Below are 16,071 nucleotides of genomic sequence, written 5' to 3' on the forward strand. Positions count from 1 at the left end.
CTCGAACGGGCATGCAGGCCGATGTATGCAGCAGATATTTGGCGGATGGCAGCTCGGTTTGGCAGAGCCTCACAAATGTGCGGCCATTTTGCCGTGCGCCCTCTAGCGCTCCCCTTAAATCTTTTTTTTATACATATTTTATTAGTTTTTTAAATTGAGGTTTCCAACATGGCCTACGCAGCCTACATAGTACAATGATAATATAAACAGAAAGAAAATTCAAAACTATAATACTAAGAAAATGCACCCAGCCTTCAAATCCCCCTCCTCCTACCCATCTATTGCCATACATAAACGTAGTCTAAATGATGCATTGATCATCGCACCCCTGTGTATCCCCCCTTCCTAGAATGTCTGAAGTTCTTCATCAGTTAGGTGTTGTATTGGACGGACCGGTCTAATTTTGGAGTCTTTGATAGCCCCAGCCGCCTTCCTCACACTGTGTAAACTGATCAACCTATTGATTTCACCTTAAACATTTGATGGTTACTTTTGTTGTGTGGTGGTCAGATTTGCTGTACTTTGGAGCTGGTGGTAGAGGTCATTTCATAGAAGCCAGTTCGAATATATTCACATGGAACTCTGAGCCCACCTCCCCCTCCCACAATCAACGCTGCTCCCTATGATATAACTTAGTTTTGCTTTGTATTGTATTTGTTTCTGCAGCTGAATATCTATCTTCATATTTCTATCATCTGACTTATGTTACAAAGAACATTTGCACATGGTAATAATTGTTTGTCATAAGATTACTTTGAGCAACTCAAAAGAAACACCTGACTGCTTTCTGTTTGAACAGAGCAATCTTCCATTATTTTATTGAATCTTTCTTAACCTCTTCTGTGCCCATGACAAGATAGTCTCGTCATGGAGCACGGTCGCGCTGTGCCCATGACGAGACTATCTCGTCATGAAACCCGCCCACTAAGGAAACGCCCGGCACAGGAGGGGGAAAGGGCGTGGCACTGAAGGGGTTAAAGCATACGACGGTGCCATAATGGCTGCTGGCTATTTGTGTGTATCATTGTTGTTCAAAGCTTCCTGAGCGGGAATAACAGCGAGTGATGTCATCAACAGCAGTTTGTGTTTACCAACTACCTCTCAATGAGCAACAAGTCTCTCTAGAAGATGAGATGGAGGCTTTGAAGCTTTGCTTATTGAATCAATGATGTTGATGTTACAACCTGACAGTTGTACTCTCAGAAAACACTAACCATTGCATTTAGTAATGTGTGATTATTAATTTAATATTCCAGAGTGAGTTTGAAGTAAGCGTGGTCTTTGCTCACCCAGAAACAGATGGAGACTGCCACTTCCTGTAAGTACTTCTGGTAACAAGAGATGGTTTTGAGATAACAGTGCTGCTCTGTTATAGAAAAATGTAGTTCACAGTAGCCTTGTTTGTGCTTTTCTCTTCTGTTGATTTTCTAAGGAGAAACTGAATTAATTCATGCCTAATGGAGATGTATTAAACACATGCATGGTTTATTTTGTCATGATTTAATTATCTTAATGTCTGACGCCATGTTTGTTTGAAATATATTTGCTGTTGTATTCCATCAGCTGATCATTACTCATCCTACTACTTTAACACATTGTAAAAGGGAGGTGTGATCTAGTGGCTAAGCTGTTGATCATGGAATTTGTAGGCCTCGGTTCTGCACTTAACCCAAACAGTGTGATTCTGGGTAAATATTGTCATTCTGACATGTTTAAAATTCTTAAACATGTGTTCGAGGCATATGAGCTGCAGATTGTACACTTAGCATAGGTCGCCATCTGGTGTTGGGCCCGGATGTTTGCAGTTTGTTTTTCTTCTTGGACCGTGCTTGGAAGTCACGAGTTTGGTGACTCCTCCTTCGGTCCGTACTGCGCATGGGCTTCGGCTCCATCCTCAGATTGTTTTTTTCCGCCATCGGGCTCGGATGTGATACTTCGTGCTCCGGCTTCGAACTTCTACGGTTCCAGCCTCGACGGAAAATCCTCGATTCTTCGAGTTCCTTCATCATCTTCATCTCTCGAAGCGGCACTTTTTCCATCCCGTACATCGACACCGGCCTTCGGGCCCTCCGCGACTCCGGTCCCGGCCGATGGAAAGGACTCCGTTTAAAAAGTGCCCAGAATGTGGGTCTAAATTTCCCCACACCGACCTCCATCAGGTGTGTAACCTTTGCCTCTCTCCGGAACACGAGGCTCGAGACTGCCCCGCCTGCAAGTCTTTTCGATCGAAGAAAACGATCCGAGATCGAAGGGCTCGACGCACCATGGCGCACTCATCCTCGACAGTTCCACCGGACATCTTCGGAGACGACGCCGAAGCTTCGGGGCAGACACACACCGAACTGGGAGAAGACATCGTCAGCGCTTCCGAGGCCGACGACTCCGACCTGGAGGACGTAACACCAGGACAGCGGGCCGTGAGTACAATGCCCCCTCCCAGTCCCGCACCGAAAACCAAAGAGACTCCGGTTACTCCCTCGCCTGCCGGCCTGGGCAAAACCAAAACCAAAGCCTCGATCACCCCACCTTCGGGCCCGGTGTCGAAGCACTCAAAGTCTCACGGCAGCTCGGGATCGAGCCAGCCGACGCCCGGTGCCGATAAACACCACTCGGCACCGAAGCCTGCAAAATCCAGCTCGACTCCGAAACCACCGGTGCCGAAACCTGGACACTCGGCGCCGACCAAACACAAACAGAAATCGGTCGGCACCGACGCTCCGGCGCCGAAACAGCATTCCACGCCGAAACACACGGAGACCTCCAAAAAGCAAGGCGGACACAGAACATCGAAACCTCCGGTTCCGAAATCGCCGGTGCCGACAGACGACTCGGCGCCATTGGCTCTGTTTACACCAGACCCTTTACAAAAGACTTTGTCCAGAGATCCAAAGACTGGCCTTTTGACTGTGATTACTAAGAAGCGTCGCCTTGAGGCTCCGGCTCCTCCTCCTCCACCCAAAAAGAGGGACTCAGCCACTTCTCCCCTTAGAGTACCCTCCCCACTGCCACCCCCCCTCCCACCACCACCCCCTCCACCTTTACCTCACTACGATCCGGCCCCATCCCCAGATCCGGATGACGGGGACCCGGACAATGACCCAGGGGACGCCCCAATGGATCCCACCCCACCAGGGACCCCAGATCCATGGGAGGATTATAATAACCCTGATGTACCCAATGTACCTCAAGACGACCTATACCCATCAAGGCCGTCTCCTCCAGAGGACTCTTTAGGGTTTCACCATTTAGTGCAGAGAGCAGCACACTACCATGGGGTGGACATGCACACGGAACCAGTGGAAGAAGACTTCCTACTGGATACATTTGATTTACAAGATCGTTCCACTGCTATTTTACCCATGCTTAAGGGTGTCACCAAGCACGCTACAGAAGTATTCAAAGACCCTGTCAGAGCCAGAGTACTAAACCCTAGAATAGAGAAGAAGTACAAGGCGGCACCCACAGACCCTGCATACATCAAGGGCCCTGCTCCTCTAGATTCCCTAGTTGTCTCCACAGCTAGAAAGCGGGCTAACTCCCAATCCTCAGGAGATGCCCCACCACCAGACAAGGAATCTAAACTTCTGGACGCGTCTGGTAAACGCACCGCCTACCAGGCTGCAAACATGTGGCGCATTGCAAATACACAAGCTCTGCTTGCGCGATATGATAGAGCACACTATGATGAATTAGAGGCTCTTATGCAGCACCTTCCAGAGAAATACAAACGCCAAGCTCATGACTCGATACAGGAGGGCAAACTAATCACAAACACCTCCATTAAGTGTGCCCTCGATGCAGCAGACACTGCTTCTAGAGCCATAAACACCAGTGTCCTGCTTCGCCGCCATGCCTGGCTCAGGATATCAGGGTTCAAGCCTGAGGTCCAGACATCAATACTTAATCACACCTTTGACCAGCAAACACTCTTTGGCCCAAAGGTAGACGAAGCGCTCGAAAAAATGAAGAAAGATACAGACACAGCGAAGTCTATGGGAGCGCTCCAGACCCAAGCCTCTAAGCGTTCCTTTCGACGCTCGTCCTTTCGTGGCACAGGTAGAGGCTCCTCCACTGATAATGCCTCTACCTCCTACAAATCCCCTCCTCAAAATACCTTTTCAAAGGGCAACCAAAGAGGTGGCTACAGAGGCAACAACAATAAGGGCAGGGGCAAAACCAACAATACCCGTTCTGCCACCCCACCCGCACAATGACTCCCCTTCCCTCCCCCCAGACCATTCCACTCCGGTCGGGGGCAGACTACAAGATTTTATCCACGTATGGGAGTCCATAACATCGGACAAATGGGTGACCCAAATCATTCGGTCAGGGTACTGCCTCGAGCTAACATCTACCCCACCCAATATCCCACCAAGGCACCGTCCAATGTCCCAAGAGCATTCCACACTGCTCAAACAAGAGGTACTCTCGCTCCTCCAGAAACACGCCATAGAGCAGGTACCCGACAATCAACGAAATCTAGGGGTCTACTCCCTATATTTCTTAATCCCAAAGAAAGACGAGACCCTCAGACCCATTCTGGATCTCCGGCCTCTAAATGCCTACATACATTCAGACCACTTTCACATGGTCACCTTACAACAAGTCCTCCCACTCCTCTGCCAGGGAGACTTTCTCACAACACTGGATCTGAAAGACGCGTACTTTCACATTCCAATACACCCCTCTCACAGAAAATACCTCAGGTTCGTGGTGGACGGGCAACATTACCAATTCAAGGTTCTCCCCTTCGGGGTCACCACTGCACCACGGGTGTTTACCAAATGCCTAGCAGTAGTAGCAGCACACCTCAGACGTCAACATGTTCACGTCTTCCCTTACTTAGACGACTGGCTCATAAAAGCCGCGTCCTACCACCAATGCGTGCAACATACAAACAGCACCATCCAACTGCTTCATCAGCTAGGCTTCACGGTGAACTACCAAAAGTCCCACCTCATACCATCTCACACAAAGCAATATCTCGGGGCCACCATAGACACCTCAAAAGGTATTGCCTATCCAAACCCAGCCAGAATCACAGGCATTCTAGCCTTACGCAAAATATTCCTTCCTCAACACTCTCTACCAGCAAGAGCGTTTATGAAGCTCATAGGGATGATGGCGTCTTGCATCTTCATAGTGCCCCATGCAAGACTCCACATGCGTCCACTTCAGGAGTGCCTAGCACAACAGTGGAACCAGGCCCAGGGTCAGCTAACGGATCTGGTGTTGGTGGACGGCCGCACACATCACTCTCTGCAGTGGTGGAACACCACAAACCTTTCCAAGGGACGGCCGTTCCTGGACCCGGTTCCCCAAGTGACTCTAACAGCGGACGCATCGCTCTCCGGCTGGGGAGCGCACCTCTTACACCTCACAATGCAAGGTCTATGGACGCCACAGCAAAAAACGCTCCACATCAACCATCTGGAGCTTTTGGCGATCTTTCTAGCCCTAAAATCTTTCCAAAAGCAGATTTCAGGCAAAGCAGTCCTCATTCGCACAGACAACATGACTGCGATGTATTATATACAGAAACAGGGGGGGACACACTCTCCCCAGCTCTCCCGCTTAGCCCAGAGCATATGGAGATGGGCAATTCCCCAAAACATTTTTCTCCTGGCACAACATGTTCCAGGCGTACAAAACACCATAGCAGATCTGCTCAGCAGACAGACTCAACAACTACACGAATGGGAACTGCATCCACAAGTTCTTCACCCATTCTTCCAACAGTGGGGGCATCCTCAAATAGACCTCTTCGCCACCCACGAAAACAAAAAATGCCCAAGCTTCGCCGCCAGATACCCACACCCATTGTCCAAGGGCAATGCGATATGGATGAACTGGTCAGGCAGATTTGCATACGCCTTTCCACCTCTCCCACTAATTCCATTAGTGGTCAGGAAACTACAACAGCACTCCCTCACACTCATTCTGGTAGCTCCGACGTGGGCCAGACAGCCGTGGTACACCACGCTACTACAACTATCAGTGGTACCACATCAAAAACTGCACCTTTCCCCATGCCTCCTAACCCAGAACCATGGAGAAATCAGGCACCCGGACCCAGCTCAGCTCAACCTGGCGATCTGGCTCCTGAAATCTTAGAATTCGGGTACCTTAACCTTCCCCCTGATTGCATGAACATCATCATGGAAGCCAGACGTCCTACCACTAGAGCATGCTATGCCGCAAAGTGGGAAAGATTTGTAATGTACTGCCGTAACAATACAATCAACCCTCTAGATGCATCCATACAACACATCATATGCTATCTGCTCCATCTTCACAGGTGTAACCTAGCGTATTCATCCATACGCCTACACCTAGCAGCGATCGCTGCCTATCTACAAAACAGACAGCATTTGTCACTCTTCAGAGTGCCCGCTATTAAAGCCTTCATGGAAGGCCTTAAACGAGTAATTCCTCCCAGGGCACCACCCTCCCCTGTATGGAATCTAAATTTGGTCCTTACACGACTAATGGGTCCGCCCTTCGAACCAATGCACAAATGTGAGCTACAATTTCTCACCTGGAAAACAGCTTTCCTTGTAGCTATCACTTCCCTTAGAAGGGTTGGTGAAATACAAGCGTTCACCATACAGGAACCTTACATACAAATGCATCACAGCAAGGTCATACTTCGAACTAATCCGAAGTTCCTGCCCAAAGTCATTACCCCCTTCCACCTCAATCAATCAGTGGAATTACCTGTCTTCTTTTCGCAACCCCAATCTGTTGCGGAAAGGGCCTTACACACACTAGATGTGAAAAGAGCGTTGCTATATTACATGCAAAGAACGCAACCCTTCAGGAAGACCAAACAGTTGTTCGTTTCCTTTTCTCCACCACATAAAGGCAACCCCATCTCAAAATCAGGGATAGCTAGGTGGATTGTAAAATGCATACAAATTTGCTATCAGAAGGCAAAGAGAACATTATCTGTTCCCCCTAAAGCCCACTCTACAAGAAAGTTAGGGGCTTCTATGGCTTTTCTAGGGAATATACCCTTAGATGACATATGCAAGGCAGCCACATGGTCTACACCGCACACATTCACAAAACACTACTGTGTAGATGTGCATTCCCAGCAGCAAGCTAGGGTGGGCCAGGCTGTACTAAAAACACTCTTTCAAACAGCTGCAACGGATACCGGTGGTCGCCGCTAAGGTTGGGTACTGCTATATAATCTATGCTAAGTGTACAATCTGCAGCTCATATGCCTCGAACGGAATATGCTACTTACCAGTATGCATCTGTTCTTGGCATGTAGAGCTGCAGAGTTGTACACGCCCACCCGCCTCCCCGGCTACCTGTATCCGTTCCAGTCCATCTTATTTAGATACAACACACATGGGTTTCTCACTGTTATTACTACGCTCCATCATTTCCCTGTTGGCGAAAAACAATCTGAGGATGGAGCCGAAGCCCATGCGCAGTACGGACCGAAGGAGGAGTCACCAAACTCGTGACTTCCAAGCACGGTCCAAGAAGAAAAACAAACTGCAAACATCCGGGCCCAACACCAGATGGCGACCTATGCTAAGTGTACAACTCTGCAGCTCTACATGCCAAGAACAGATGCATACTGGTAAGTAGCATATTCCTTTATGTAATATAAATATTTTTTGTTTTAAAATAAGTATGATTTTAAATCAAAATGCACGCTGTTTTGTTTAGTAAATCACAAATCACAAATAACATCCTGGTTTCTGTAGTCCAGGCTAGACTGGATCCCACACACAATACTGCTATTTGTACTGCAACTCATGATTACTATAATCTTTCAATAATAAAAAATATTCCCTAAAAGGCTCGCCACTGCTTCTTTGATCAGGCCTGGATTACATCAAGTAAAAAAAGAAAAATACAAAAGCAATCCGCTTCAGATCTTGCATCAACAGACAGTTTTAGTATTAGGGCAGGACGATACAGTATACCTTCACAAAGTTATCATTAAAGACACCACTACTCATGTTTTAAAGGAATGCTACTCATGTTAAAAAGGAGTGCTGGGAACAGGCATGGAGCCCCACCTGGGAATGCTGTGAACATGCACTACAGCCTTGGAATCTACAGCAGTACCCAGAAGTAGGACACAAAGATGGGTTCTGGGGAGATTGCAGGGCACAGAGGTATTTAAATATCTGCTGAGATCTACATGAGCTGTAGAAAGGAGCTCCGAGGGGCCCACATCCCATTTAACAGCAGAGGGGCAGCAGAGACAGCTGTTTTATGAGCATTTGTAAAACACGAGAACTGTAGGAACTGTGTCTAAAGATTTGCTGGACAATATTGACGATATTGCGTCTTTCCAGTCTCAGGGATGCTAACACACTGGTTGAGATTAGCTCTAGTCGCACACAACGGATCTGCAGGCAAGTTTTGACAGTGGTCTGAGATCGTCGATGCTAGCACCATAAGTAAAAGTTATTGACTATGTGCCACCCTTTCTGAAATACAGTTGCGCCAAGTCAAAGCCAGAGCATTGGTTTCGTATGTTGGGGTAATGCTCTGTTTTATCTGAGAGGGTTGTAAAATGAGTCTTGTTTCCTGCTTTTTTGCCAAAACTTTTGATGTCAGGGAGTAATTTCGACGAAATCTAGTGTGCCAGCCATTAAAAACGTGGGCTGAAAAGCTTACACAACCCAAAAATATCTGCCTCCAAAGGCTTTCTCAACCTACTGCCAATGGCAGAAAGTGGCATGTTGCTCCGTCAGTAATTGGCTGCTGTGGAGCCGACCATTTGGACATTTATCCATTCTGATTAAAAAGCACATTGGCGCTGATAGCACCAAGTTTAGAAACCATTACATCACATCCAAATCAGAGCATTGGTTTTACACTATGGAGTTGCATACTCCAGGCACACCCACTGCCATCAACAGAACCAATTCCTTCTCTCATGACTCCATCTAAATCAAAATCAAGCTCGACCGTTATTGCAACCAAAATACTCCCCTAATTCGCACCTGTGCATGAATCAGCCTTGGACTCTCCCCACTGGCCTCACCACCAAGGTTACATACAACACGTAGAACAGCAACAAGAGGTGCACTTAGCAGTTCACAAATGCAGACGTGTCTTTCCAGGGATCATTCTTCAAACTCTATCTACTGGCACTGAAGAGCCCAGGCTGCAGCAGCACCAATTGGCAATAGAAGAAGAGCCTCTTACCTGCAACCTTGAATCCAGCTCCCTATTCCCTCTAGACAGATCCACTGCAATTATGCGGCAGGATAGGGGCAAATTATGTGGCAGGGTTGAGTAAATCTTGTGGTAAGAAAAGCCAAAATGTGCAACGTAATGCTGCACATGTGATAGTATTACTTCATTATTTTTTTGTTTTTCAACTTGTTAACACTGTCTGGGCATTAGTAGCGCCTCATTAGTACCAGTTAAACACCCAAATATAGCAATAATCAACAGAAAGGTGACCAGTCAACCTCTATAAAAGGCCTTCACTTCACTGTAATACGTGTTGCTGCATTTTACATAACTTTTGAACTGTTTGCAAAATATGCGGTTGATGGTGGATTATGTGGCAAATGCAGCAAATCTATAATCGTGCAAAAGCGCCACGGCACCACAATCGCATAATTCAGCAGTGAATATCAAACAGCAGAGTCCCTCTGCCTTAGTGTTTATCAATTCAAATGGTGGAAAGAGTGGAGGCTGGACCGTGCTTTGTTAACTGAAAGGTAAATGTTAGAAATGGAGGTCTCTTGTTGGCAGGTTGTTACCCTGTCCAGCTAGGGACCCTTCTTCCTAGCCAGGATAAGGTAGCTACACTTCTCACCCCCAAGGTAGCTTGGCACGAGCAGTCAGGCCTATCTCAGAGGCAGTGAGTAAAGCATTCGCACATAACACACAGTAATACAGTGAAAACACTACAAAAGGACACCACACCAGTTTTAGAAAAATATCCTATATTTATCTGTGTAAAACAAAACCAAATTGATAAAAATTCAACATACAACAAGAGGTGGCCCTGCACACTTGTAAGTATTTGATTCTCAACAATCCACAAAAAAGTACAGTTATAGTGTAATTGTATGCTTATATAAAGAAGCAACGTTATTCAGTTGAAGTTGGTTTTTCATCTTTATTCATTATGTAACCGCCAACGCGTTTCGTCCAAACTTGGACTTCTTCAGGGCTACAAAAATATATGAGAAAAAGTACTATTTACAATATTATATGTACATACATTAAAAACATTTTATACAACAATATATACAGAGTCGTCTTAAATTTATTTTAAATATCTCTTCTTAAGCATACAAAGATTGAATATATAGCACTGTATAGCAAGTATATATATACCATCTCAAACTTAATACAGAGATCGAATATAAGGAAAGAAATGATGGAGGAGCAAAATAACCAAAGAAAGTTCTTACTGTTCTTTTTTCTTTAAACAAAACCCGGTATATTTTCTTTAGTCACAATGGAGCAATTAAGTCCTTACTAGAGAGCCATATTTAGTTACACACATACCTTAGCAGTAATCTTTTATCTCTATTGTCAGATATTCATGGTCAACATAATTAACACAGTTTGTTTGTGAGCGGAATTATCCGGACATCGTCCATCTTATGTTTCCATTAGGGTAGTTGGTAAGTCCTGGAAGGGTATAGAGATTAATGATTCAAAATAAGGAATGTGTAGAAAACTGTCCTATATTGCTCAATGAATATATTTCGAGGTTCTGTCAGGTTTTTGAGTAAGGTTAATCAAAGTGGTACATACATATGAAATGGCTAGAATAACTAACTTTTATTGTTTTCCTCTCTGAATTATAATTATTAATGTTTTCTTCATTTAGTACGGTTTATCACAGCAAAGAATATATATATAGCACAAAGAGACAGGTAAATATTCCTGCCTCGTTATAGGTGTCTATTCATTTTACCGCGACTAAGTCTATACGAGTTTATTGTCTACAGCCATTTCTGGATAGTGGGAGCAACTATAGGACATGCTTTAGCGAACATATTCTAGATGGTGTTTGCTAAAATCTGAAGATACAACAAGTATATAGTGTCGTTCAATTTACTAGTCTTATTAAAACATCTGTCTGAATTTTTATTTAAAAATCTGAAAAGGATTACACCTTCCCGCTTCACTATGTACACTTATACATTGAGCCAAGACAAGGTCTATGCAGGCGATGTTATGGACAGCCATTTCAAAGTGGTTAGAGCGCCCATAAATAAATAAAGTTTTTAAACTAACATATTCCTAATTATGTCTTAATTTGATTAATGTTTTAGAACATATTTAAATGATAAGAGAATCTCATAGAGCAAACGCAACAATAAATTGCAGCGAAAAGAAGAGGCGTCCAAATAACACTTACGGTCACAGTATTCATCCGTCTCGTACGGCCGTCTAGTTCGATTAGTGAGTTTGAACAAGTCTGTTTTGGACCGTATATTTATACGGAATGCAATTGGTAAATTGGGTAGTATAATTGTGCAATTAGTCTAATTAATGCCTTTATTAGGCGCCAAAAAATACTGATAAAGTAAAGAAAAAGACTCGATAATACGCGCCATTTCGAAACAGGTAAATAGAATAGGATAAAAACCTTTTTATAGATTTGTAAGCAGTCAGTCATATGATCTAACTAATGCAAAGATATTGATCCAAGTTTATATTGTAAACTTTAATTCTAGTACAAAATCTTATAAATTTAGTGTTAATTTGGGAACCAAAGTGAGTCAGACCGAAGTTGTACAATTTGTTTGGGCGCCATCTTGTAATGGTGTAAATTACTTCAGAGGAGTAAAATACGGAACCAAGAATGGACGCAAAAATATGCGCCATTTTGGAACAGGTTAGTTAAATAGGAAGAAAGCCATATATAAATATATAGGCAATCAACCATATGATCTCGCAAATGTAAATGTATCTACACACATATATAACTGACTTTTAATGTAGTGATTGCTCTAGTTCAATGTCTATCAATCCAAGATCTGAAGTAAAACAGATCGAAACGAAAGCGCTTTGGGCGCCATCTTGTAATAGTGTAAATTACTTAAAATATAGTTACTATGTGCATCTCTTATGTAATGTCTATCAATTTAAGATCTGAAGTAAAACAGATCGAAACGAAAGCACTTTAGGCGCCATCTTGTAATGGTGTAAATTACTCAAAATATAGTTATTTTGTGCATCTCTTATGCAATGGTACTGATTACTCAAAAAGTGTACAGATTCCAGTGAAGCATGAAATCAGTCCACATAATAAATTCTTAATAGAGTATATATGTTGCACTAAGCTATGATAAAAATGTATATAGTGAAAGCAAAAAAGGGGGAACTAAATCAAAGGCAAAATCTATTCATACGTTTTCGTTAGGCAGAAATGTTTTTTTTCTTCTTACTTTTCTTTCTCTCAGTTAGCATAGAAAAAACTTTAAAGAGAGATGTCTTTTAACCCATATGTTGCTATGTTTTAATTATGTTTTGCTCAGAGGATGTATAAATATCCTATTATAGGAAGAGGTGAAATTTCCTATATATACACTCCACCCTGGTGATACACATTTACATAATATTGTAATGTTATTTACAGAAAATAATGAAATTCCTTATGAACATTCAGGCCCAAAGACACACACCGTAACCTACAGATCCAGCGTGCTTCCATCTGTCTAAGTTGTAGGGTTCTATTACCACCCCTAATATTGGTGTCAATATGGTCTATAGCATGAAATGTAATGTCCCTTTCATTAGGATGAACATCTACAACATGTTGAGCCACCGGATTTCTTGCATCCCTATTTTTGATATCCCTTGCATGTTCTTGAATCCGGATTTTAAGATTCCTAATGCTACTACCTACATAGATCTTATTACATGCACATATAATGACATAGATAGTATACGTTGTATTACAATTGATAAAGGACATCATCTCATATTCTTTTGGGCCATTGTATTGAAAGACCTTCTTTTTGTTCAGACCATATTTACAAATAGAGCAATTTCCACAAATGTGAAAAACGTTGGGTTTTACTGGTAACCATGTTGAAAGAGCAGGTTTCGGTGTTACAACATGACTTGGGCATATAATTTTCTTGATAGTGGTCCCTTTCCGGTATATTATCTTAGGTTTTTTTGAGACAAGATAAGGTGGAAGACTATCGTTTTTGAGCAAATGCCAATTTTTTCTCAATATATTAAAGATAAGGTTGCTGTATATCCCATATTCTGTAATAAATGCTAACTGATCAAAGGTAGTCCTATTAGTTTCTCGTTTTTTATGTGTTAAAGTGTCTTTTCTTTTTCTTAATCGGATTTTATCTTCAGCCTTCTTTAGGCAATTAACGTCATACCCTCTTGCTTTAAAGTCCCTTTTTGCTTTGCAGATGTGATTCTCAAAGTTAATGTCCTCACTGCAGTTTCTGCGGATGCGTACCATCTCACCATATGGGATGGCCACAATAGTGGTCTTGGGGTGACAGCTAGACGCATGTAACACACTGTTGCAAGCTGTAGGTTTTTTATATAGATCACTGTAAATAGCACCCTCTTTTTATGTAAAGCCTCAGATCTAAGAAAGTGATCTCATGCTTCGAGCTATTCACAGTGAGTTTGATGTTCCGTTCATTATCATTAAGAAAGAGAAAATAGTCATTGAGTTAAAAAATGCTACCTCTCCATATCAAGAAAACATCATCGATGTATCTAGTATAGAAGAGGATATTGTCGATCCATGTTTTGGCACCCGGGCCCCAGGCATGCTCCATCTCATACAACCCCATAAAGAGGTTAGCATAGGATGGAGCAAACCTGGAGCCCATAGCAGTACCTTGTTTCTGGAGGAACCACTCCTCCCCATGCATGAATGCATTTTGAGTCAAAATCATTTCAGACATGGCAAGTAACATATGAGTGTGTTCCAAATGGCATGCATTGCGCTTGAACAAGAAGCATTTTAAAGACCTAAGTCCATCTTCCAGACCTATACAAGTATATAAGCTTTCTACGTCCATGGTTACAAACGTAAAAACATCCTCTTCCCATCCAAAATCTTCAAGTTTACAAAGTAATTCACTACTATCTTTCAAATACGACGGGAGATTTTGTACTAAAGGCTGTAGAAAGGTGTCAACATATTCAGCCAGATGTTCAGTGGGGCCATCATTGCCAGATATTATTGGTCTTCCTGGTGGAAATAAACCCCCCTTATGGATTTTTGGAAGTGCATAGATGCAGGAATGTCTCGAGTTGGTAGCTGTTAAATAATTGTATTCTGGGTCAGTTATTAAACCAGATTCGTGCCAATCTCTTAGTCTGCCATTTATGTTTTTTTCAATGGTTCTAGTAGGATTACATTGCAATCTTACATAACATTCTGAATCTCCCAATTGCCTATCTATTTCAGTTATGTAATCAAGGCGATTCATTATCACAATATTACCGCCTTTATCGGCCTCCCGGGTGACCAGATCAGGGTAGTCTCGTAGGGTTCGAAGAAAGGCTCTTTCATTTTTAGTAATATTATGTTGATGTGTACATTTGGAGTTGAGGGTATGATTATCCTCCAACTTATACAGATCTTCTGTTACTTTGTATGCAAATTCCTCAATCCCAGTTCTAGTAGAAGAATTGGGGGGTATGAACTTTGAGGTGTTTCTAAGCCCACTGTCAACCGTAGTATCTTCCCTGATGTTCAAATTACGTTCCCCCTTTTTTGCTTTCACTATATACATTTTTATCATAGCTTAGTGCAACATATGTACTCTATTAAGAATTTATTATGTTGACTGATTTCATGCTTCACTGGAATCTGTACACTTTTTGAGTAATCAGTACCATTGCATAAGAGATGCACAAAATAACTATATTTTGAGTAATTTACACCATTACAAGATGGCGCCTAAAGTGCTTTCGTTTCGATCTGTTTTACTTCAGATCTTAAATTGATAGACATTACATAAGAGATGCACATAGTAACTATATTTTAAGTAATTTACACTATTACAAGATGGCGCCCAAAGCGCTTTCGTTTCGATCTGTTTTACTTCAGATCTAGGATTGATAGACATTGAACTAGAGCAATCACTACATTAAAAGTCAGTTATATATGTGTGTAGATACATTTACATTTGCGAGATCATATGGTTGATTGCCTATATATTTATATATGGCTTTCTTCCTATTTAACTAACCTGTTCCAAAATGGCGCGTATTTTTACGTCCATTCTTGGTTCCGTATTTTACTCCTCTGAAGTAATTTACACCATTACAAGATGGCGCCCAAACAAATTGTACAGCTTCGGTCTGACTCACTTTGGTTCCCAAATTAACACTAAATTTATAAGATTTTGTACTAGAATTAAAGTTTACAATATAAACTTGGATCAATATCTTTGCATTAGTTAGATCATATGACTGACTGCTTACAAATCTATAAAAATGTTTTTATCCTATCCTATTTACCTGTTTCAAAATGGCGCGTATTATCGCGTCTTTTTCTTTACTTTATCAGTATTTTTTGGCGCCTAATAAAGGCAATAATTAGACTAATTGCACAATTATACTACCCAATTTACCAATTGCATTCCGTATAAATATACGGTCCAAAACAGACTTGTTCAAACTCACTAATCGAACTAGACGGCCGTACGAGACGAATGAATACTGTGACCGTAAGTGTTATTTGGACGCCTCTTCTTTTCGCTGCAAGTTATTGTTGCGTTTGCACTATGAGATTCTCTTATCATTTAAATTTGTTCTAAAACATTAATCAAAATAAGACATAATTAGGAATATGTTAGTTTAAAAACTTTATTTATTTATGGGCGCTCTAACCACTTTGAAATGGCTGTCCATAACATCGCCTGCATAGACCTTGTCTTGGCTCAATGTATAAGTGTACATAGTGAAGCGGGAAGGTGTAATCCTTTTCAGATTTTTAAATAAAAATTCAGACAGATGTTTTAATAAGACTAGTAAATTGAACGACACTATATACTTGTTGTATCTTCAGATTTTAGCAAACACCATCTAGAATATGTTCGCTAAAGTATCTCCTATAGTTGCTCC

At 42.4% G+C, this 16,071-nt stretch overlaps 1 protein-coding gene across 1 annotated transcript in view; it reads left to right on the forward strand.

The window, feature by feature from the left end:
- PUS10 (pseudouridine synthase 10) overlaps positions 1-16,071 on the forward strand; it is a 339,122-nt gene that overhangs the window by 149,463 nt on the left and 173,588 nt on the right. Inside the window, exon 7 of the mRNA XM_085612358.1 lies at positions 1,257-1,318. Within this exon, the coding sequence (XP_085468484.1) occupies positions 1,257-1,318 (62 nt within the window). The remainder of the gene's footprint in view (positions 1-1,256; positions 1,319-16,071) is intronic.

Source organism: Triturus cristatus, chromosome 6 (genome assembly GCF_964204655.1).
Source record: "Triturus cristatus chromosome 6, aTriCri1.1, whole genome shotgun sequence".
NCBI classification, from domain to species: domain Eukaryota; kingdom Metazoa; phylum Chordata; class Amphibia; order Caudata; family Salamandridae; genus Triturus; species Triturus cristatus.